The sequence below is a fragment of the Myotis nattereri genome (assembly GCF_964212035.1).
Source record: "Myotis nattereri genome assembly, chromosome: 10".
NCBI classification, from domain to species: domain Eukaryota; kingdom Metazoa; phylum Chordata; class Mammalia; order Chiroptera; family Vespertilionidae; genus Myotis; species Myotis nattereri.
The window spans coordinates 29,323,174-29,346,150 of NC_138085.1; the positions used below are offsets into that span (position 1 = coordinate 29,323,174).

At 42.2% G+C, this 22,977-nt stretch overlaps 1 protein-coding gene across 2 annotated transcripts in view; it reads left to right on the top strand.

Moving 5' to 3' along the window:
- CHMP3 (charged multivesicular body protein 3) overlaps window positions 1-21,620 on the top strand; it is a 46,139-nt gene extending 24,519 nt beyond the window's left edge. For both annotated transcript variants that reach the window (XM_081101021.1, XM_081101020.1), the window contains 4 exons: window positions 2,679-2,858; window positions 15,129-15,250; window positions 16,502-16,616; window positions 21,095-21,620. In XM_081101021.1, the coding sequence (XP_080957147.1) occupies window positions 2,771-2,858; window positions 15,129-15,250; window positions 16,502-16,616; window positions 21,095-21,240 (471 nt within the window). In that variant the 5' untranslated portion in view covers window positions 2,679-2,770 and the 3' untranslated portion in view covers window positions 21,241-21,620. The remainder of the gene's footprint in view (window positions 1-2,678; window positions 2,859-15,128; window positions 15,251-16,501; window positions 16,617-21,094) is intronic.
- The last annotated feature ends 1,357 nt before the right edge of the window (window positions 21,621-22,977 follow it).

Consider the following 22,977-nt stretch of genomic DNA (forward strand, 5'->3'; position numbering starts at 1 on the left):
ACCCACAATAATGATCGAAAGCAGACAAGAATTTTAGATAGCTTGATCCCCAGTGGGGGGCGTTCAGGAGGCAGCCAATCAATGATTCTCTCTCATCATTGATGCTTCGGTCTCTCTTTCCTTCTCCCTTTCTCTCTGAAATAAATAAAAAATATATATAAAGTTAAAAAAAGAAAAGAGCAAAGTGGAAACTTTTAGAAATAAAAGATCTGAAATAAAATAAAAATGTCACTGAATGGGTTTAATAAGCAGATTAGACACTACAGAAAACAAGATCAGTGAAATTGAAGATACCAATGCAAACTTTTAAAACTATAGTACAGAGAGGAAAATACTTTTAAATATATTTTTATTGATTTCAGAGAGGAAAGGAGAGGGAGAGAGAGATAGAGGGAGAATCGTCAACCAGCTGCCTCCTACAAACCCCACACTGGGGACCAAGCCTGCAACCCAGGCATGTGCCCTGACCAGGAATCGTACCATGACCTGGTTCATAGGTTGATGCTCAACCATTGAGCTACACTGGCCAGGTGAGAGGAAAAAGTTTTTTTTAAAAAAGAATGAACCTGTGGAACAATATCAAGTTGTCCAACATGTAATTTGAGTCTCAGAAGGAGAGGAGTCAGATAAAATGATAACTGATGAATACTGCAAACACAGAGATACAAGCAATTCTTCAAACAGGATCAACACAAAACCATACCAAGGCATATCACAATTTAGATCATTCATGTTGCCTCTCTGAGATGAACACAGCCTGCCCCCCCCCCCCCAGCTATAAAGGAAATAATATACATATTGAGGCAGAAAAGTATAAATAAGAAAGTTAAAATCACCCTGAAATCCTATCAGTGGTTCTCAACCTGTGGGTCGCGACCCCTGAAAATACATCCTGCCTATCAGATATTTACATTACGATTCATAACAGTAGCAAAATTACAGTTATGAAGTAGCAACAAAAATAATTTTATGGTTGGGGTCACCACAACATGAGGAACTGTATTAAAGGGTCGCGTCATTAGGAAGGTTGAGAACCATTGAGAGAGAGCATGTTGGTGATCATCCCTTCCAGATATATGTCTGTCTATAGTTGCACTTACACACAAGCATTTGTTTATAAATGGATTATAATATTCTTGTTGCTGCTTCTATTTCTTACAGTAAAATATACATAACATAAAATTGACAATTTTAATTAAGTGTACAGTTCGGTAACATTAAGTCTATTCACATTGCTGTGTAACCATCAGTACTGTTTATTTCCAGAACTAATCTTTCATCCCATACTGAACTCTGTACCATTAAGCAGTAACTCTCCATTTCCCCCTCTCCCACCTTCCCTGGTAATCACTGTTCTACCTTCTGTCTCTATAATTTGACTGTTATGTTACCTCATAAAAGTGGAATCAAACAATATTTTTCTTTGAATTTGGGTTATTTTACTTACCATAATGCTTTTAAGATTCATCCATGTAATAACATATATCAGAATTTCCTTTTTAAAACTGAATAATATTCTATTGTATGTATGTACTTCATTTTGTTTATTGATCTATAATGGACATCTGGGTTATTTCTACCTTTTGGCTGTTGTGAATATGCTGTTATGAACATGAGTGTACAATTATCTGTTTCAGTCCCTGCTTTAAATTCTTTTGTGTATATACCCCAGAAATGGGTCAAATAGTAATTCTGTATTTAAATTTTGAAAAACTGTAGTGTTTTCCACAGGACTGTACCATTTTACATTTTTAACATCCAGGACTAAGATTCAAAGCAACCACATAAAAAGAATATAGAAGAAAGTCACTGTGCATGCCCAGGGAAAGATGTACACTCTGAAAAGACCTGAGAAGTCTAAGTTTACACCTCAAGCTGATTCTCAGCACAGATATCCTATGACAATAAAAATTTTAAAAATAGCAAGTTCTGGGGAAGTGGTAGAATTTCAAGAGTTATGTGATGATTCAAATGTCCCATTAACAAAAAATCACAAGGCATACAAAGAAACCTAAAGTATTGTCCATTCAACAGTAAGTAAATCAGCAGAAATTTTTCCTGAGAAAGACTAGATGACAGGTTTACTAAACAAAGACTTTAACACAGCCATCTTAAAGAGGTATAAAGTAAGATGTGGACAAAATTAAGAAAAGTATGTATGAACAAAATGGGAATATCACTAAATGATAGAAAACATGCAAAGAAACCAAAAAGAAAAGCAGCAGCTTAAAGGAATAATAATTGAAATGAAAAATTTGCTAGACTTATTTTTTTTTAAATATGTCTTTTATTGATTTCAGAGACGAAGGGAGAGGGAGAGAAGGAAACACCAATGATGAGAGAGAATCATTGATCAGCTGCCTCCTGCATGCCCCACACTGGGGATTGAACCCACAACCTGGGCATGTGCCCTGACCGGGAATTGAACCATGACCTCTGGTTCATAGGTTGACACTCAACTACTGAGCCACACTGGCCGGGCAACTTTTACTTTTACTCTTAAATTACTTTAACGTTGTATCTGGAAGTAACAAATACCCATCACATTAATTAGCTTACTTTTGTTTATATTCTGTTTTCCTATTTAACAGACATATTTAGATCACAGTAAGAACAGATTTGAGAACCAATAATTAAGGGGTTTACCCTTAATTTTTGTTGTTTTGCTTTAAATTTAGATATTCAAAGAGAAGAAGAAAAAGTGAAACGATCTGTGAAAGATGCTGCCAAGAAGGGTCAGAAAGACGTCTGTGTGGTCCTGGCCAAGGAAATGATCAGGTCAAGGAAAGCTGTAAGCAAGCTCTATGCATCCAAAGCTCACATGAACTCTGTACTCATGGGGATGAAGAACCAGCTGGGTAAGAAGGCCATTGCCTTACCACCACCTAGTCAAAACAAGAAGTGAGAAAGAGAGAAACATTTTTTTGTTTCCTCCTGTATACCCCCCAACTGGGATCGAACCCACAACCCAGGCATATACCCTGACCGGGAATTGAACCTGCAACCTTTTGGTGCATGGGATGATGCTCCAACCAACTGAGCCACCCGGCCAGGGCTATAATTTTTATTTTTTTATCATTGTCTTAGTTTGGGTGTTATATAAAATGCAAAATATTACTATCATTAGTTTTATTGTTACTTTTCTTTTTGCCAGTGTTGTTGAAGTAGTGGCAGTCTACACATAAAACTGCTTTGTTTAAAAGTTAGAATGTGCCTGACTGGCGTGGCTCAGGGGTTGAGCATTGACCTATGAACCAGGAGGTCACGGTTCGATTCCTGGTCAGGGCACATGCTTGGGTTTTGGGCTTAGCTCTCAGTAGTGGGGGGAGTGCAGGAGGCAGCCAATCAATGATTTTCTCTCATCATTGATGTGTCTATCTTTCCCTTTCTCTCTGAAATCAATAAAGATATATTTTTTTAAAAGTCAGAATGTATTTCCTCATGTGAACAGTGTTATAGAGTGACCTGAGAGTTGAATCATAGTTAAACTTTGCATCCAGTTGGTTTCTGTTCTTACTTAATTTCTGTTAAATGAAGACATCTTAATGCAGAACTATAGTTGCTCAGAATGGTAGCAAGTGACTGTCAGAAATTTATACTTAGTATGGGCTCAGAAATTATGGAGAAACTTTTCACTAAAGAGTATTGTCAACTCTCTGTCAGATACTACATTGATGAGCACGTCACACTCAAAAGTTAGAAGACTGAATTTTCATTTTAAAGGCTGGTTCCAAATTATTACCTAATCCATTATTTGATTGTATTTAGCTCTGAAGGTATTTCTTTACGTTCAGTTTTAATTTAACACTTGGATGTAGCTTTTAAATACTAGCATGTGTAATGACTACATCATCAGTTTCTTTCTCCAGATACTGACGAAAATAATCATGGGTTGGGAAAGAGTAAAAATGTGACAAACTCTTTGTACCACATCTTTTTAACTTTTTTAAAAAATATATTTTATTAATTTTTTACAGAGAGGAAGGGAGAGGGACAGAGAGTTAGAAACATTGATGAGAGAGAAACATTGATCAGCTGCCTCCTGCACACCCCCTACTGGGTATGTGCCCGCAACCAAGGTACATGCCCTTGACCGGAATCGAACCTGGGACCCTTGAGTCCTCAGGCCGACGCTCTATCCACTGAGCCAAACCGGCCACGGCCACATCTTTTTAACTTTTAAAAACTGTTATTTCAGCCCTAGAGTAATGTATTTAGACTCGTTCAATACTGGCTATATCACTTATCTCTATGCCTTTGAACAAACCAAGTGTTCAGTACCATGAAGAAATAGTTTAATCTAGCCGAAACCGGTTTGGCTCAGTGGATAGAGCGTCGGCCTGCGGACTGAAAGGTCCCAGGTTCGATTCCGGTCAAGGGCATGTGCCTGGGTTGCGGGCACATCCCCAGTAGGAGATGTGCAGGAGGCAGCTGATCGATGTTTCTCTCTCATCGATGTTTCTAACTCTCTATCTCTTTCCCTTCCTCTCTGTAAAAAATCAATAAAATATATATTTAAAAAAAAAAAGAAATAGTTTAATCTTATGTCATTTTAAAAAATATATATTTTTATTGATTTCAGAGAGGAAGGGAGAGGGAGAGAGAGATAGAAACATCAATCCGTGATGAGAGAATCATCGATTGTCTGCCTCCTACAACCCCTTATTGGGGATTGAGCCCATAAACTAGGCATGTACCCTTGCCAGGAATTAACTGTGACCTCCTGGTTTATAGGTCAGTGCTCACCACTGAGCCACACAGGTTGGGCTTATCTGTCATTTTGAAAGCTCAAGTAAAATATTCTTGCCTTTTACAGCCAGCTTTGAACATTTCATGTTTATTCCCTATTTTCATATTCCCTATTTTTATGCAACATGCTGAAAAGATGCATGTTCAGTTGACCATGAGAAACTTATTTTAAATTTTTTCATTATTTTTGTTACTGAATCAATATCAGAAAACATTTTGCTTATTGTGCCTTCTCTCCCCTACCCCACCTAGGAATTCAGCACTGTATGCATAGTCTCTTTTTTTCCCCAATTGCAAAGTAAAAGTATACAGGATAATATAGTAGATACTATGTACCTATTGCCTAGAACCAATAAAATTTGATATTTTGTTATATTTGCCTCAGTTTTTATATTATAAAACATTATTACTAAACTTGAAGCGCCTTTAATATACCTTTCCAATTCCATTCCCTTCTCTCTCAACCTCCCTAGAGGAAACCACTATCATGAATCTTAAAACTTGTATAAATGGTATTATACCATATACACCATTCGGTATCTTTGTACCATGTATCGTTGTACTTTTGAAATATACTCAATGATAAATACGCACTTTAACTAGTGGATGGTACTCCATTATATGGGTGTGTCATATTTTATTTTTGTTTCCCCCACTGATGAGCATTTTGGCTATTTCCAGTTTTTGCTGTTACTAACAGTGCTGCTGTGAATGTCTTTTCACTCTTGCACACGTCAGGTGGTTTCTTTAGGACAGTTATATACGCAGAGTGGAATAGCTGAATTTAAGTTATTCTAGAATTGCAAAATTACTCTCTACAGAGGTTTTACCAGTATATATTTCCACCAGCAGCAGATGAGAGTTCTTTTTTCCATATCTTTTTATAGTCTGACTTTTTAACCTTTAAGACAGTGGTTCTCAACCTTCCTAATGCCGCGACCCTTTAATACATACAGTTCCTCATGTTGTGGTGACCCCCAACCATAAAATTATTTTCGTTACTACTTCATAACTGTAATTTGCTACTGTTATGAATCATAATGTAAATAATCTGATATGCAGGATGCATTTTCATTGTTACAAATTGAACATAATTGAAGCATAGTGATTAATCACAAAAACAATCTGTAATTATATATGTGTTTTCCGATGGTCTTAGGCGACCCCTGTGAAAGGGTCGTTCGACCCCCAAAGGGGTCGCGACCCACAGGTTGAGAACCGCTGCTTTAAGAAGTGTTATCTTGTTTAACATCTGTGGGAACTAGTGAACTTGATCACTCTCTTCTGTCACCTTTTCTCCCTGTGTACTGATTCCGAAAAATCTTTTCAAGCAATTATAACTCACAGATCACCATTAATTTACGTGAAAAAAAAATCTTTCCTCCCATAGCATGTACTTTCAGTGGTAAACATGATGAAAGCTTTCTCAGGTACTGCACAAGTCAAGAGCTTGTTATCCTTTAAATATACATTCCTAACAATATGTAATGTTTTTTAAAACATATATTACCCTGTGGTTCTATCACAACTTAAAAGTAAAATATCTGCTCTTTGATCTTTAAATGTTAAAGTGCTATAAGGCTCTGTTTGGCCCTCTGCTCCCTTCCATCTTCTAACATCATGATCTCATCTAGCCTCATGCCTTTAAATGCTGTTGATATTTGAAGTTTTGTCTTCAGCCTGACTTCATCACTAAATGTATAGTTGGCATCTCCACTCATGTCTTAATGAGAATATCAAAATTAATATGACCACACAAAATCTTGGCTGGTCTTACTTCATCTGTATCCCCACCTACTCCCTATGTTCTCCTCTAGGAATCCAAGACATCATATAATTTCAGTTGTAAATGTTTGCACTTAGATTTTTAAAGGACAAGGGTTCTACCCCTTCTGTTCCTTGTTCTTTCAGTTCTGGGATTTGTGATCATTTCTTTTCCACGCACTGCATTTTTCTGTTTGTTGTGGGCGGGGCAGGGGGGGCGGTTAATGAAAGCAAAAGATTTTAGTCAGTTGTTAAATTTCCTAGATTGGTCCTTTAATTTGTTAGGTTTCCTATTTTCTGTTTTGAGAATAATAATAGTACCTTCCTCATAGGGTAGTGTGAGGCTTAATTTAGCGCCTGGCACATGGTAATTGCTACATATTATAGGTTTAAATGTTGTTATCATTGTTATCAATTTAGTCTTTGTTTTCTACTTTCTGAGAAATTTCCTCAACTTTATATTCCATTTAGTCTATTGAATTTTTTGTTTTGGCTAGCTTGATTTTTATTTACAGGAAAGAATTCTGTGATAGTCCCCTTAAAAAAAAAATTCTGTTTTTATTTCATGAATGCAGTATTGTCCCTTATTTTTGACAGTTTTCTTTAATAAATTTTTTTTTGTTCCTTACATTGGTTCTCAGAGCTGCTTCTTCTCTATTTCTCTCTCCCTTTTTAAGAAAGAAAGAGAACCCAGCTGGCATAGCCCAGTGGTTGAGCGCTGACCTATGAACCAGGAGATCACAGTTCGATTTTCGATCAGGGCACATGCCCAGGTTGTGGGCTCGATCCCCAGTGGGGGCGTGCAGGAAGCAGCTGGTTATTTCTTCTCTAGCATCATGGATGTTTTTCTCTCTCTCTCCCTTCCTCTCTGAAATCAATAAAAATTTTTTTTTTTTTTTAAGAAGAGAGAGGGAGGCAGAAAGGGGAAATGGAGGAGGTTGGATTAAGTGTAAGCTTCATGAGAACCTTCTTCAGTCTCTTCAGCAAATGGACTAAGCTACAAAGAGCAAAATGTTTTCATAAATTTAATAAATACATTCTCTTAGCCCCTATTATGTGCCATATATATTGCTGGGCACTGGAGATAAAATAATGAACATTACAGGCACAGTGTTGCCCTCTAGGTATGGGGTGAAAAGCAAATAATTGAATAAGCTTAATAAAGTAATAAAATACATGCATATTTATAATTGTGTTAAGCACTAGGAGACTGTAAAAGGGAAATGCAGTGAAAGGTGGCTCCTTAAGGCACGGATGTAACCTAAAGGAGGAGGAGCAATTAAGTATATGTGTTGGTGGGATGTTCCAACTAGAGTGTCAGTATGTGTAATGGTCATGGGGCAAAAACAATAGTGTACTCCACTCTGAAGGAAGGTCTGGGAGGTTGGGTACCCCAACTCTCAAGTTGATGGCCAGTAAGGATGAGCAGGGAAGTGAAGACGGGGTTTTTTTGGTGTTTTTTATTTTTTGTTAATCTTCACTCAAGGATATTTTCCCATTGATTTTTAGAGAGAGTGGAAGGGAGGGGAAGAGACAGAGAGAGAAACATCAATGTGAGAGAGACACATCGATTGGTTGCCTTCCTCATGAACCCTGACCAAGGTTGGGAATCGAGTCTACAACCCAGGTACGTGCCTTTGGCCGGAGAAAAACCTGGAACCCTTCAGTCTGCGGGCCCACGATCTATCCACTGAGCCAAACTGGCTAGGATAAGAAGGCAGTTTTTACAGCTATTAAAAGCAAGAGTTCTTAGAGACACATTCAAATTGAGATGCGCTGTGGCTACGGAGCAGATAAAATGCAGTGGGAGTTCAGAGGAAAAGTATTTGGGGGAGAATAAGGGAGGCAGCTGAGTAGAGGAACTAGGGTGCAGGTGAAGTATTTCAAGTTGTGTTCAGCCAACAGCACTTGATTCAGTTTGATGAGAGTGCATTAAGGGGAGCAGTGGGAGGTAACGCTGCAAAGGTAATTTGGAGTCGAGCTGAGAGTTAAGCTGAGGAGTTGTCATTCATTTCCTAGGCAGTGGAGAGCCTTGGCACACTTAAGCACAGACTGCAGATGCAGCAAGTGGGGCAGTGGGACCAGGGAGGTAGTGGGCAGAGCCTGAGTAGTCAGTCCACTGGGATGGCGTGGAAGAGAGGGCGAGAGGAGGCACTGTTCTGCATGAAGGGTAAACGGGACTTGGTGAAGGTGTAAACAAGGCAGAGATGCGCCAAACTCTTGGACGTGGAAAAACTGCAGGGCCATTAAGACACTGGAAACCTAGGGAGAGGAAGAGGCCTGGGAGGAAAGGAGATTCTGTTGGGCTGTCCAGATCACTGGATGAAGATCACCTGGCTTCCCCAGCACCAATGCGCTGCCTGGTGAGAGGAACCCCCAGGGAGAGAATTGAGAGGGTTTATAATAGGGTGTTGCTTGTTGATAAATTAAATACAGCAGAGAAGGTACGTGAGGATAGGACTTGGGACAGGCAAGAGGGAGGAGTTTACATTTAGGGAGTGAGAAAGGAGAAAACCAGAAATGGTGTAATGAGAGTTCCTGAGTGGTCTTGCTTCAAATGTGCCTTACACACACACACACACACACACGCACACACACACACACACACACACCCCAGGCATGTGGCTGCTTTGAAAACCCACCATTTGATGCAGTCATTCCTTTTCCTAAAATGCAGTTGCTAAAATGCAGATGTCCCTGGGAGGGTGAAATGCTAAGCCTTGTCAGCTGTGAATACGTTGTCATGATCAGATGCTTTCCAGGTGAAGCTTTCTGACAGCAGCTTCCCACAGAATAAGACAGATGATGAGTGTGTTTTGATTGAGAGGAGAAAGTGAAGAGAGAGGTTCAAAGGTGGGGCAGGAAATAGAATTACCATATCATCTGGCAATTCCACTGCTGGGTGTCCACTCAAAAGGATTGAAAGCAGGGATTCAGACAGGTAATTGTGCACGCATGTTCCTAGCAGTGTTTTCACAATGGGCAAAAGGTAAAGGCAGCTTGAGTGTCCACTGAAGGATGAAGAGGTAAAATGTGGTTTATATACAAAATGGAATATTCTTCATCTTTAACACACATTACAAATGGCTACACCTTGAAGGCATTATGTGAAGTGAAATACACCTGTCACAAAAGAACAAATATGGCGGCATAGATAAACACCTGAAATTGCTGCCTCACACAACCACTTCAAAAATACAACCAGAAGACAAACGGATATCATCCAGAACCACAGGAAGGCTGGCTGAGTGGAAATTCTACAACTAGAAGGAAAGAGAAAAGCACAGTGAGACTCAGAGGAGGTGCAGAAGTAAAGTGCAGAGGTACGGAGGCACGCGCGGAAAGGGCTGGCAACTGAGGACACAGTTGTCTTTTTCATTCGGGAGGGAGGCACAAGTTCCCGACTCCTCTGAATTCCAGTTCTGGGCGAATCTCTGGGGACCCAGACTCATACGGGGAGAAACTGGACTGTCTGGCGGGCAGAACTCGAGGGCGGCCTTTTTTTTTTTTTTACCGCGGGACACTGAGACCCGGGACCTCTTAGGGCAGGACTGAGGATTAGCTATAGCTGTTTACTCCACCCTGTTGAGCCCCTGAGACCCAGCCCTACCCAAGCTGTGCGCAGAGGCTTTTGCATATGAATGGCCTGGCCCTTTGCAATCTAAAATTACCTAACTGCAGCTGGATCAGAGAGACCCAGAACATCTAAAAGAAGGCCCAAGGCCCCACAGCAGCTTGCATTGCTTCACAGCTGGGCCTCATCTGGGCACCTCCAAACCCCAAACAAGGAAGAGGAACCTGCAGATCTCTTCGTAGCTCCTGCTGGGTAGCCTCAGACAGAGGCTAAATTAGCACCTCCTTAGAGATTCAAGAGCCTGTGTACCCAGTGGTCAGAGTGGGACCATCCAGATTACAACTCCTCAGATCCATAAGGGACACACTCAGGAGGCAGACTCAGTGAGCACCAAAGCCCCACTGAAGCAAGTCTTGCCCCAGAAGGGTGTCTCCAGCACAGAAGTTCTCCCATCGCAGATACAGCTGATTCTCACAGTCAGTTGGCCTGGAGGTCAATACCTCCCAGTGATACCAACAACAATCAAAGCTTAACTACAACAAGACTGTGCACAATGCCCACAAAGGGGTGCACCAAGAGTGTCCACCTCAGGTAATTGGGGATGCTGAGCCACTTGGCCCTATAGGACACCTAGCACAGAAAGCCACTCTATCAACACGGAAGCAGCCAAAATGCGGAGACAAAGAAACAGGTCACAAATGACAGAAATGGAGGAAAGCAAACTGCTGGATATAGAGTTCAAAACCACGGTTATAAGGATTTTCAAGAATTTTCTAGAAACCGCCGATAAATTTAGTGAGACCCTCGAGGTTATGAAAAAGGACCAACTAGAAATTAAGTATACACTGACTGAAATAAAGGATATTATATAGAGATCCAACAGCAGACTAGAGGATCACAAGAATCAAGTCAAAGATTTGAAATACGAAGAAGCAAAAAACACCCAACCGAAAAAACAAAAAGAAAAAAGAATCCAAAAATATGAAGATAGTGTAAGGAGCCTCTGGGACAACTTCAAGCGTACCAACATCCGAATTATAGGGGTGCCAGAAGAAGAGAGAGAGCAAGATATTGAAAACCTATTTGAAGAAATAATGACAGAAAACTTCCCCTACCTAGTGAAAGAAATAGACGTTACAAGTCCAGGAAGCACAGAGAACCCCAAACAAGGAATCCAAAGAGGACCACACCAAGACACATCATAATTAAAATGCCAAGAGCAGAAGACAGAGAGAATCTGAAAAGCAGCAAGAGAGAAACAGTTAGTTACCTACAAGGAAGTACCCATATGACTGTCAGCTGATTTCTCAACAGAAACTATGCAGGCCTGAAGGGAGTGGCAAGAAATATACAAAGTGATGAATAGCAAGAACCTACAACCAAGATAACTTTACCCAGCAAAGCTATCATTCAGAATTGAAGGTCAGATAAAGAACTTCACAGATAAGAAAAAGCTAAAGGAGTTCATCACCACCAAACCAGAATTATATGAAATGCTGAAAGGTATCCTTTAAGAAGAGGAAGAAGAAGAAAAAGGTAAAGATAAAAATTATGAACAACAAATACATATCTATCAACAAGTGAGTCTAAAAATCAAGTGAATAAATAATCTGATGAACAGAATAAACTGGTGAATATAATAGAATCAGGGGCATAGAAAGGGAGTGGACTGACAATTCTAGGGGGTGAAGGGGTGTGGGAGGTGCGGGAAGAGACTGGACAAAAATTGTACACCTATGGATGAGGACAGTGGGGCGGGGGGTAAGGGCAGAGGGTGGGGTGGGAACCGGGTAGAGGGGAGCTATGGGGAGATAAAGAGGAACAACTGTAATAATCTGAACAATAAAGATGTGTTTTTTTTTAAAAAAAGGACAAATACTATGATTCCATTCCTATCAGGTACCTAAAATACTCAGATTCATAAGGACAGAAAGTGTAATGGTGGCGCCAGGAGTTGGAGGGAGGAGGGAGATAGGAAGTTAATAGTACAGAATTTCTGTTTGGGAAGTTTGAGAAAAGTTCTGGAGAGAGAGTGGTGGTGATGTACAACGTGAATGTACTTAATGCCATCAAACTGTACATTTAAAACTAGTTAAAACAGTAAACGTTATGCTATAAATGTTTTGCCACAATAAAAATAAAAAGGTCGGGCAGGCCTGGGTGCTCAGCCATGGTGCGCCCTGCGGCAGGGACTGAATGGAGCTCTAAGCCCTTGAGTGCTGGGGGCAGAGTGTCTAGAGAGCCAAACAGGGCAGCACTCTCCTAGGCACCCGTTGTGATTTCCTTCTCTCTCTCTTTGTTTCATTCCATGCTTTGATTGGAGTACTTGAACGTGAGTGTACAAAGTGTGGATCTTTGAGGTGAAACATCACATTTGTGAAATTTAAACTGATTTGTTGATCAAAGCACACTTTTAATAATTTATTAGTATTTCTAACTTAAAAGTTATGTAGGCTTGCTGTAACTTTAATTCCAATTGCAGTCGCTCTTCTGGCTTAGTCAGTGATTCCCAGCGGGCGGCAGGTTTGCCCTTCAGGGGACATTTGGCAGATTTGAGACATTTTTGGTTGTCACAGCTGGGGAAGGAGGAATGCTGCTATTGGCATTTAGTGGGTAGAAGCCAGGGATGCTGCTAAACATCCTAGAATGTATAAAGCAGCCAATACAATAAACAAAATACACAAAATAAAAAGTGAACGTTCACCAATCCCCCCGTCTCGGCCTCAGCCCTCTTACCAACCAGTAACCACAGGGACTGTTATGCAGCTTGCTTTTTTCAGTCTAACAGTTTGTCATTTTAACAGGAACAGACTTTTCTCTTTATTTGGCATTAAACATTTAACTGTCTTCTAGCATATGAAAGATTAAAATTTAGTTTCTTTTAGGCTTGCTGAGCAATAATCTTCTAAAATAAATATATATCTGTGTTATGTATCATCCATAGTAGTGTTTATTTAGTGGTTTTAAATGTTTTTCTTCAAAACTTTTACAAATTCAAATTTTATAGTGCATAATTATCTTTTTCCAATAAAATTATTTTCCCTTGAACAAACAAAATACAACACTGAAATGTTTTAAAGGGTTAGAAACATCCACCTACCTCCCTAACAAATTGATTGTTTCCATTTGTTTCATATTCAGTTTTAGTTGTTAATCTTATGAATGCTGCTTTTATGCAGCTGTAAATAGTGTGTAAGAACACACAGCTGGCATTGAAGTGAGAGTGGCACAAGAGGGTCGTTCCTCTAAAAGTTTAAAGTCCTGTCCCTTTAGCACCTAGATAATCAGAAAGCTACATTCTCACACTCCTCCCACCTTAGCTTTGATTCCCATAGAAATGCCTTTACTGAGCTATGTTTTGATAGTATTCCTTTGCTTTATTTAATGGAAAATAATCAGCCATATTAAGAATATTTCTATAACCTCTATACAGTTGCAGATACAGTCAGTAAAGATTGTGATCATGTCATCATTTTAGGACCTAGTGCTGGGAAAAAATTATCTTTCTCATCATTGATGTTTCTCTCTCTCCCTCTCCCTTCCTCTCTGAAATCAATAAAAATATATATTAAAAATTTTTTTAAATCAACAAATAAATGCTGAGGAGGATGTGGAGAAAAGCAAACTCTTGTGCAGCCACTGTGGTTAACTGTGGAAGTCCCTCAAAATACTAAAATTAGAGCTGCTATACCACCCAGCAATTACACTTCTGGATATATATATATATATATATATATATATATATATATATACAAAGAAAACAAAAACACTAATTCAAAGAAAAGATATACACAGCGCTGTGTTCATTGCAGTACTATTTATAACTAGAGGCCCAGTGCATGAAATTCGTGCACGGGGGTGGCGGGGGGGGGGGTGTCCCTCAGCCTGGCCTGCACCCTCTCCAATCCGGGATCCCTCTCACAATCCAGAACCACTGGCTCCTAAGTGCTCACCTGCCTGCCTGCCTGATGGCCCTAACTGCTCTCCCCTGCCGGCCTGATCCCCCTAACTGCCTAACTGCTCTCCCCTACCGGCCTGATCCCCCTAACTGCCTATCTGCTCTCCCCTCCTGGCATGATCCCCCTAACTGCCTATCTGCTCTCCCCTCCTGGCATGATCCCCCTAACTGCCTACCTGCACTCCCCTCCTGGCCTGATCCCCCTAACTGCCCATCTGCCCTCCCTTCCTCTCTGCGCCTTCAGACCCCTGCGCCAGGAGTGCTGAGAGCTCTCCTGCGAGGCCCTGCCCCCGTCCTGACGCCCCCATCCAGGCTGAGCAGCCCAGTGGGCCTGGTGCGCCTCCACCGGGGGCACAGGGAGTGGGGGGCCGGGGGCGGTGGGGTGGGGCCGGCGGCAGCCTCATGTCCCAGTGGCACAAGTCCCCGCCCCTGTTCCCACCCACCAGCTCCAGTGTGCGCACAGCCTGTTGAACGGTCGTGACTGGGACATTGTTAGCAACCTAGGTATCAGTAGGTGAATGGATAAAAAAGAATTGGTATGTGATATACAGATATGCATATGATCTCAGAATACAGACAGTTTTTCCCTAGCAGGGAACTGTAACCATCTTACGTTGACACGCACATATACTCACTGCCTCTTATCCTGATTTCTCTCATTTTCCTGACATCCAGCAGCAGGTTCCTCACAGAGCGGCTGTCGTCCACATGCTGGTTTGTAAAGAGCACTGCGTGGGTAGCCTAAAGCCTTGCTTTCCAGTGTGACCCTGGCCAGGTCCAGAGCTGTTCCTCACATGTGTGACTCACCTGGATGCCGTGGTCATTCCTGGCCGGCTTCCTTCCCAAAGGCCAGCCGCAGGCCTTCGGGTCCCTCCGCACTGGCCAGTTGAAGTGCGTGCTCAGTGTTAGCAAAGGAGCACACAGTTTAGGAAAGTCAGTTCCTTGTGCAGTCGTGTATTCCGCAGATACGTTAATGGCTGTGGAAATTCACATACTGCTGTTTCCTTTTCTTAGAATGGCTTGTCATTTTACTCTCTTTTTTCATCCTGTGGTCCCTTCTATTGAGTAGTCCTTCTCTTTCAGCGGTTTTGCGAGTGGCTGGTTCCCTGCAGAAGAGCACAGAAGTGATGAAGGCCATGCAGACTCTGGTGAAGATCCCAGAAATCCAGGCCACCATGCGGGAGCTGTCCAAAGAGATGATGAAGGTGACCTGGGGCTAACCCTGCACCCCGCTACGTGTCACGCTCAGCAAGTGGCGGAGGCTTGGGCTGGGTTGGGCAAGAATGGGCGGACCACTGTGGCCTGACACTGAGGTCAGAGGAACAGCAGTTAATATCGGTTGAAACCACCTGAGCTGAGCCTGGCAGAGGTGGTCAGGTTGCAAGAGTGCCCCTTAGACTAGGAAGTGAAAGTGTACCCAGACCTCAGGGGAGGTTGGGATCCAGGGAACGGGCAGCTGGGGTTTACGGGCTCCGACAGGAGTACAGAGACAAGAAGAGCCCAGGTTCCTCCGTCTGCTCCAGGGGACTGTTAGAGAAGCTGGCATGGGGGGTCGTTCTCCCTCCCTCGCCAGCAAACTTTTGGTAATTTTTTTTCTGTGAAGGGCCAGATATGAAATGTAATTTCTATTTTGTGGTCCATACATCTTTGTTACAACTACTCAACACTGCTTTGTAGTGTAAAAGCAGCCATACATAACATGTAAACAACTGAGAGTTACTGTGTTCCAGTAAAACTTTATTTACAAAGCAGGGAGTGGGCTGATTGGAATCTGAGGGCTGTGGTTGGCTGGGGCCCGTTAGATAGAGAAGGGGAGGCTGAAAACCAAATAGGAAGCAGTGAACACCTGCCATCCAGGACGGGCCTCGCAAGGACCTTGCTGCTGGACGGGGCTCAGGAGGGTGTTGTTCCTGAGCCCTCTGCCAGCCATTGGTGCATCCCACGTTCTGTCCTCTCAAGCCCACCCAGCGACCCTGTGAGGTAGGTGTTTTATCCCCTTTTACACAGGAGGAACCTGAATCTTGAAGTTGCCAAGTAACTTACAGACCTGGGCTTGTCTGACCTTATCACCTGAGCTGCCCCGGAGGAAGTGGTGTAGGAAGTGCCTTGTGCAGTGCTTGCCAAGACGGGTCGGGACGCTCAGGCATCTGTCTGCAAGTTGTTCCCCAAGCACCGCCGTTGTAGTGCGGGGTGCTTTGTGAAGCTCTGCTGAGAGCAGTGAGAGGCCCACCTCCAAGCTTAGTGCTAAATTTGGAGAAGAGTTTCCTTTTTGCCCTTTGCCTTTCTGCAGAGAGGGCAGCATCCAGGGTTTCCTGTGGCCAACAGTCTTGTGTGTTAGCCCGCAAAAGGGTGGACTGGCCTGGGAGACACTGAAGTTCACTGGGCACTCACCCTTAAAGGTATCTTTTGAGAACAGATTTAACTGTTGGAAGTGACCTGGTTTATTCTGTGTTTAGGCAGGGATCATAGAAGAGATGTTGGAGGACACTTTTGAAAGCATGGAAGACCAGGAAGAAATGGAAGAAGAAGCCGAAATGGAAATTGACAAAATTCTGTTTGAAATTACAGCAGGTATGACCCTGACATTCATCCCTTCTCACCTCCTTTTATGGCCATTCTTCCTGCATTCACTAAATTAGCTAATAGCTTTTTCTTTAGGCTATAACTTCCTTACTTCTACATTTTTAATTTTAGATTGTGCAAGTTATTTCTTGAAAAATAGGCACATTATCTGTAAACATCTTTTTTAAGACACAGAAATAAAGAGTTTTTTTTAATTCCTAGAGTTTTCAAAGGTGAAAGGTGAAGTATTGGTGTCAAAAACTGCACTTGGGAGTTTGAATTGGTATAGAATTTCTAACTAACTGACCTAGAAGATTGACTTCTGGTAGTTTACTCTAGTAATTAAAGAGGGCTGAATGATTTAACTCAAGGATGTCTGTAGTAGTCTTGTTTATAATACTGAAAAGTTCTAAACAAGTTAAATGCCTAAAAACAGAATATTGGTTAAGTCAAGTATGTTATATATGTTTTAGTGGAATACATTATAGTTGTGATAGGTAATGTAGAAATTAATATATTAGTGACATGTAAATAGGTTCACTATGCATTATGTGAAAAGAATCTATGGAAATACACATTTTTATGTAAAAGTCACATCTATAGAAAAATAGTTGTTATCTCTGAGTGATGGTTAATGAGGTTTATTTGGATTTTTTCCCTGTTCTTTTTTAAAGTTATTTTTCACTTACAGTTGACATACAATATTATATTAGTTTCAGGTATACAATATAGTTCTAGACAATTATATCCTTTTGAAGTGATTACCCTGATAAGTCTAGTACCCATCTGACACAATATATACATATATACATTTCTTTTAAATTTCACTTATTGATATTGTTAGTGAGAAAGGAAAGGAGAAAGAGAAACATTGATTTGTTGTTCCATCTATTTAGGCATTCATTGATTAATTCTTGTATGTGTCCTGATTAGGGCTCAAACCCATAACCTTGGTGTATTGGGATAATTCGCTAACTAACTGAGCTACCCGGCCAGGGCACATATATATTATTAACTATATTCCCTATGCTGTACTTTATATTCCTGTGACTATTTTTATAACTGGTAGTTTGTACTTTATAATGACTTTCACCCATCTGCCCAACCCTTCTCCCATCTGTATCTATGAGTTTGTTTCTGTTTTGTTTGTTCATGTACTTTGTTTTTTACATTCCACACATAGATGGAATCATGTGGTATTTGTCTTTCTCTGTATGACTTATTTCACTTAGTATAATACCCTCCAGGTCCATCCATGTTGTTGTGAATAGTAAGATTTCATTCTTTTTTATGGCCATTGTATGTATGTACCACATCTTCTTTATCTAGTCATGTATTGATGGACACTTAGGTGGCTTCCATATCTCGCCTATTGTATGTGAAATGACCTCTTTGTCTTTTATGATAGCCTTGGTTTTAAAGTCTTACTTTGTCTGATATAAGTATTGCTACCCCCAGCTTTTTTTAAATTTACATGAAATACCTTTTTCTATCTCTTTATTTGCAGTCTGTGTGTGTCTTTCCATCTAAAGTGGGTCTCTATTGGCAGCATATATTGCCTTGTCTTCCAGATCACTGATTTGATCCTCTGCTTCATCTTATCTGCTATAGATTCTCACTAGTATATTCTTTCTCTGCTTCATCTAATCTGTTGTAGATTCCCTCTAGTATATTCGTTCCAGTTACTGTATTTTTCAGTTCTGACTTTTTATTTATTTATTTTTATTTTTATTTTTTTATTGACTTTTAAAATATATTTTCAATCTATATCCTTTTTTCTGTTTTCTATCTCTTTGTTGAAGTTCTCAGTGAGTTCATCTATTTTTCTCCCAAATTCATTGAGCATTTTTATAACCAATGTTTTGTGCTCTGTATCTTGTAGATGGCTTGTCTCCATTTCTTTTAATTCTTTTTCTGAAGTTTTATCCTAGTGTTTCCTTGGGGGCATGTTTTTTGTCTCCTCATTTTGGCTGACTCCCTGTGTCTGTTTCTATGTGTTATGTAGATCTGCTAGGCCTCCCAGTCTTGACAGAGTGAAGTTACATAGAAAGTGTCCTGTGTGGCTCATTGACACAGTCTCCTTAGTCATCTAAGCCAGGTGCTCCGGGGGTGTCCCCTTCATGAGTTGTAGTTGAGCCCCGAATGCTGCCAGCATGTCCGCGGTTTGGTTTGACCCTCAGGCTGACTGGCTCTGAGTGCTGCCACCAGTATAATGGACGAGGTGTGGTGCAGGGCTGACCCCACAGAGCTGGAGTCACTTTGGTGGGCTCTGGGGCCAGCCAAGTCTGACCCTAGGGTGTCAGTAGTGGAGCCGTTTGATTCGGACTCTGGTCTGATCTGAAGCTGGCCACTAGGTTTGTTGGGTGTGAGGCCTCTTGGGAGTGGCTCTGGTGCAGGCCAAGGTCAGCCACCCCTTGTGCTGGGCTTGGGACCACTTGGTAGGAGCTAAAGTGATCTGCACTTGTGCTGGTTTTGGAAGTGTTTGAGAGGGGGCACACTGTGAACCAAGGCTGGCTGCCACTTGTGCCAGGCTTGTGACCCTGTCCTGGGCACTGCGAGGTGAGCTCAGCCAGCTGCAACGTGTGCCTGCCTGGCTATGGCTGCTTAGTTGGAGCTACTCGATAGGCCACAACTGGCTCCACTTAGGACAGGCTTGGGGCCACCTGATAGGAGTTACAGTGTATGTGGAGACTCTTAGCACTTGTGCTGGTCTTAGGATGCAATGCATGCTGAGGCATCCATCACATGTGTGAGATGTGTGGACCTTTGAAAAAGTCTGCAGTGCAAGTCTGTGGCGCCCACCACTCATGTGAGGTGTGCAGATTTAGGGGAAAGGCTGTAAATTGAGCTGAGGTGGGCTGCTTGTGTGAAAGAGCTGCTGGAAGGGGCTCAGGCCAGGCAAGGGATTTGGGCTGGGGGTGGGTCAGGGTGGGGTATCACCAAGGCAGGCTGAGCGGTGTTAGTCAATTTAAACGAGAGAACAAATTTGATACCTTCCAGTATCAACCCCTGGGTAGAGCTGCCTTCTCCCCTATCCCCCCAGCTCTTTCCCTGAAATTAGTCAGTTCAGTTCCTTCTCACATGCCCTCCTCCCCATATGCCCCTGATGCTTTTCCAGCCACTGCCCCTGTGCTGGAACTTACAGCCAGTGAGTTTGTGAACGAGTGAGTCCATGTGGGCCCCACACAATCAGCACCTCAGTCTCTAGTGGCCCTTCGTGTTTCCCAGAAGCAACCCCTGTGGATCTTCACAGCCAGATATTATGGGCACTTCCTTCCCAGCACTGGAAAGTCTGGTTTGTGGCTGAGTTCCCTCACTCTCCAGGGGGACCTCTGCAGCCGAGATACCCCTCCCATTTCTTTTCTTTTTTTTAAATATGTTTTGAGAGAGAGAGAAAGAAACATCGATGAGAGAGAAACATCAACATCAATCAGCAGCTGCCTCCTTCATGCTCCACACTGGGGATCAAGCCTGCAACCTGGGCATGTGCCCTGACTGGGAATCAAACCGGTGACCTCTTGGTGCATGGGTTGACGCTCAACCTCTGAGCCACACTGGCTAGGTTCCCTCCGTTTCTTAATGGCCACACCGTGCTTGTGAGATCCGCCCATTTCACATCAGTTCAGCTGGGTGTGAATTCTGTTCAGCTAGCCTTCAGGGGCTTCTCAGTGATGGTTCTATAATTCACTTGTAGTTTTGATGTGATTCTGGGAGGAGGCGAGTACAGCATCTACTCTGCCATCTTGATCAGAAGTTGAGTTTTTAGTCTTTATTTTTCTGGATTTTCTGAGTTTTTTGTTTGATAAAATATATATATATATATATAATTGGTGAGATTTAATCACTGTTTTTTCATTTGTTTTAATTTGTTGGGGGAGAGAGGAGTAGTTACTCCATACTCCAGAAAAACATTTTTTGAAGATTTAGAAACAATTTAGTTAGATTTTGAAATCTTCATGAATCTTGAAAATTAAGTATTCAATAGTGTTTAGGAATTTAGATCAAGAGCTTCAGAACCAAAATTGTTTTGTTTTATTTTTTCCATCACCATTTATCCCCTCTGTGCCCTCTTCCACCTCTTCCTCCTCCTCCCCCCACAATCACCACACTGGTGTCCATGTCTGTCTGTCTCTCTCCCTCCCTCTCTCTCTCTCTCTCTCTCTCTCTCTCTTCCTTAGTCCCTCCATCGCCTCTGCCCCTGCCACCAGATCTGTCTGCCTGCTTTTATGAGTCTGTCCCTATTGTGCTTGGTAGTTCAGTTTGTTCATTCAGAACCAAAATTCTTAAAATCAGAATCTTTATAGTTATTATGACTTTGGTGTCATTACAGTTGGTATTTGCACATTTGTCATCATGGGCAAACCCTCACCAGAACAGCTTGTTTCCTTGCCCCTTCTCTGTCAGACTGGCCCTGGCCTGGAAGGCGGGAAGAGGAAGGACCATGTCTAAGCCAATGTGTTGTTGATCTGCTCGCTGTTTCTTTCCAGGGGCCTTGGGCAAAGCACCTAGTAAAGTGACTGATGCCCTTCCAGAGCCTGAGCCTCCAGGAGCCACGGCCGCCTCAGAGGAGGAGGAGGAAGAGGAGGAGGTGCTGGAGGCCATGCAGTCGCGGCTGGCCACGCTCCGCAGCTAGGGCCGCCCAGCTGTGCCCCGAAGCTCTTCCATGGCCTGCCCGCCAGGTGTGCGCACACTCCGCTGAACGGCCGCTATTTATGTATCTCTTGCACTACACCTCTGTGAGGAAGCTTTGCATTCTGGAGAAGGTTTTTTTCACTCTCTGCAGAGGTTTTGGGGTCTCAAAGGATTGTTCTGGGGACGTGCTGTAATAAATGCATCATTTACAGGAGTAGAAACGAAGAATCCTTTCGGAGGGAGGGCAAAGAATTTGGTCTCCTCGCAAAACACTTCTGAGAATAGAGCTCATCGCCTGATGTTGAGGACTCTGTACATTTTTTTGTCTGTAAAACACTATATGAATGGGTTTTAATAAATGTGCTTTAACACTTGGTCTCCTTTTAGGCTGTCATGTGCAATGAACTTTCCAGGTGTTTGCTCTTCCAAATTATTTTATAATGGAAGTAATTTGGAAAGAGAGCATAAGACTTGGAAGCTCAGGAGAAGGGCTTCTCCCCTGCAGATGCTTCTCCCCAGCCTTCGCAGACGTAGCGTGGGAGCCACTGTGCGCTTTTTGCCATCTGTTTAACTAAAAAGATACTTGGCGATTATGACCCTTTGTCCTGTTTCAATGGCTGTTTTAACGTCCTGAAGGGTATGTAGAGGGAGGGTAGGTGGGCTTTTCTTCCCTTCCTTCCCATTGCAAGTTGTATCCAGAGCAGAGAGCTGTGAGATTAGGACTTTTTCAGATTGCCTGATCCTGCTTTGAGCTGGTTGTCTTGGGTGCATGGGATATGGGTCTACCCATAAGTGCTTTCTCTAAGCCAGGGCTGACCAGTGAGAGGCATGGTGTGGCCATGCATTATAATCAACTCTCACACATCTGAAATATTCCTGCGTTACATTTATAAATAATTCAGGAGCAGTTTATATTTGTGTTTGACAGTTTATAAAGCTCTTCTTTTGACACGTGATCTCACTCAGTCTTCACAAATAAGAAAAAGAGCTCACCTTGCACAGGATGCAACCCAGATCCCTGTGGTCCAAGTCCTGTGTATAGTAAACCAGACAGGAAGAAACCCAGCCACTCATCACAGGTTGTATAGAGAAACCCTGAAGTTTCGGCTGTCGCTGCAGTGAGGCCGAAGTCTCGTCATGCAGAATGGGAATCTTGAATCCAGGGCCGTCCTGTCACTCTGGATTTTATCGTCAGGATCCACTTGTCTTTTTAGTAAACATGTTTTAGAGCAGCTTCAGGTTCATATCACAACGACTGGGAAACACAGCATTCCCATGTACCTCCGCCCAACCCATGCTCAGACTTCCCACTTTGTGGATGCACATCCCACACCACAGAGGTACATTTGTTACATTAGTAATGGCTTCTCGCCATTACTAATATGCATGTAAGCTTTCTTTATGTCTTTGGATGGCTTGGTAGGTCATTTCTTTTTATTGCTGAATTTCCATGGTTTGGATGTATCACGCTATCCATTCATCTACTGAAGGACATCTTGGTTGCTTTCGAGTTTTGGCAATTACGAATAAAGCTGTAAATGGCCATGTGCAGGTTTTGGGGTGGATACATGTTTCAGCTCATTTGGGTAAATACCAAGGAGCACAGCTTCTGGATCACATGGTAAGCGTATGTTTAGTTTTGTAAGAAACTGCCAGACTGTCTTCCAACGTGGCCGTACCATTTTGCATTCCTACCAACAACGTACGAGAGCTCCTGCTGCTCTACATTCTTACCAGC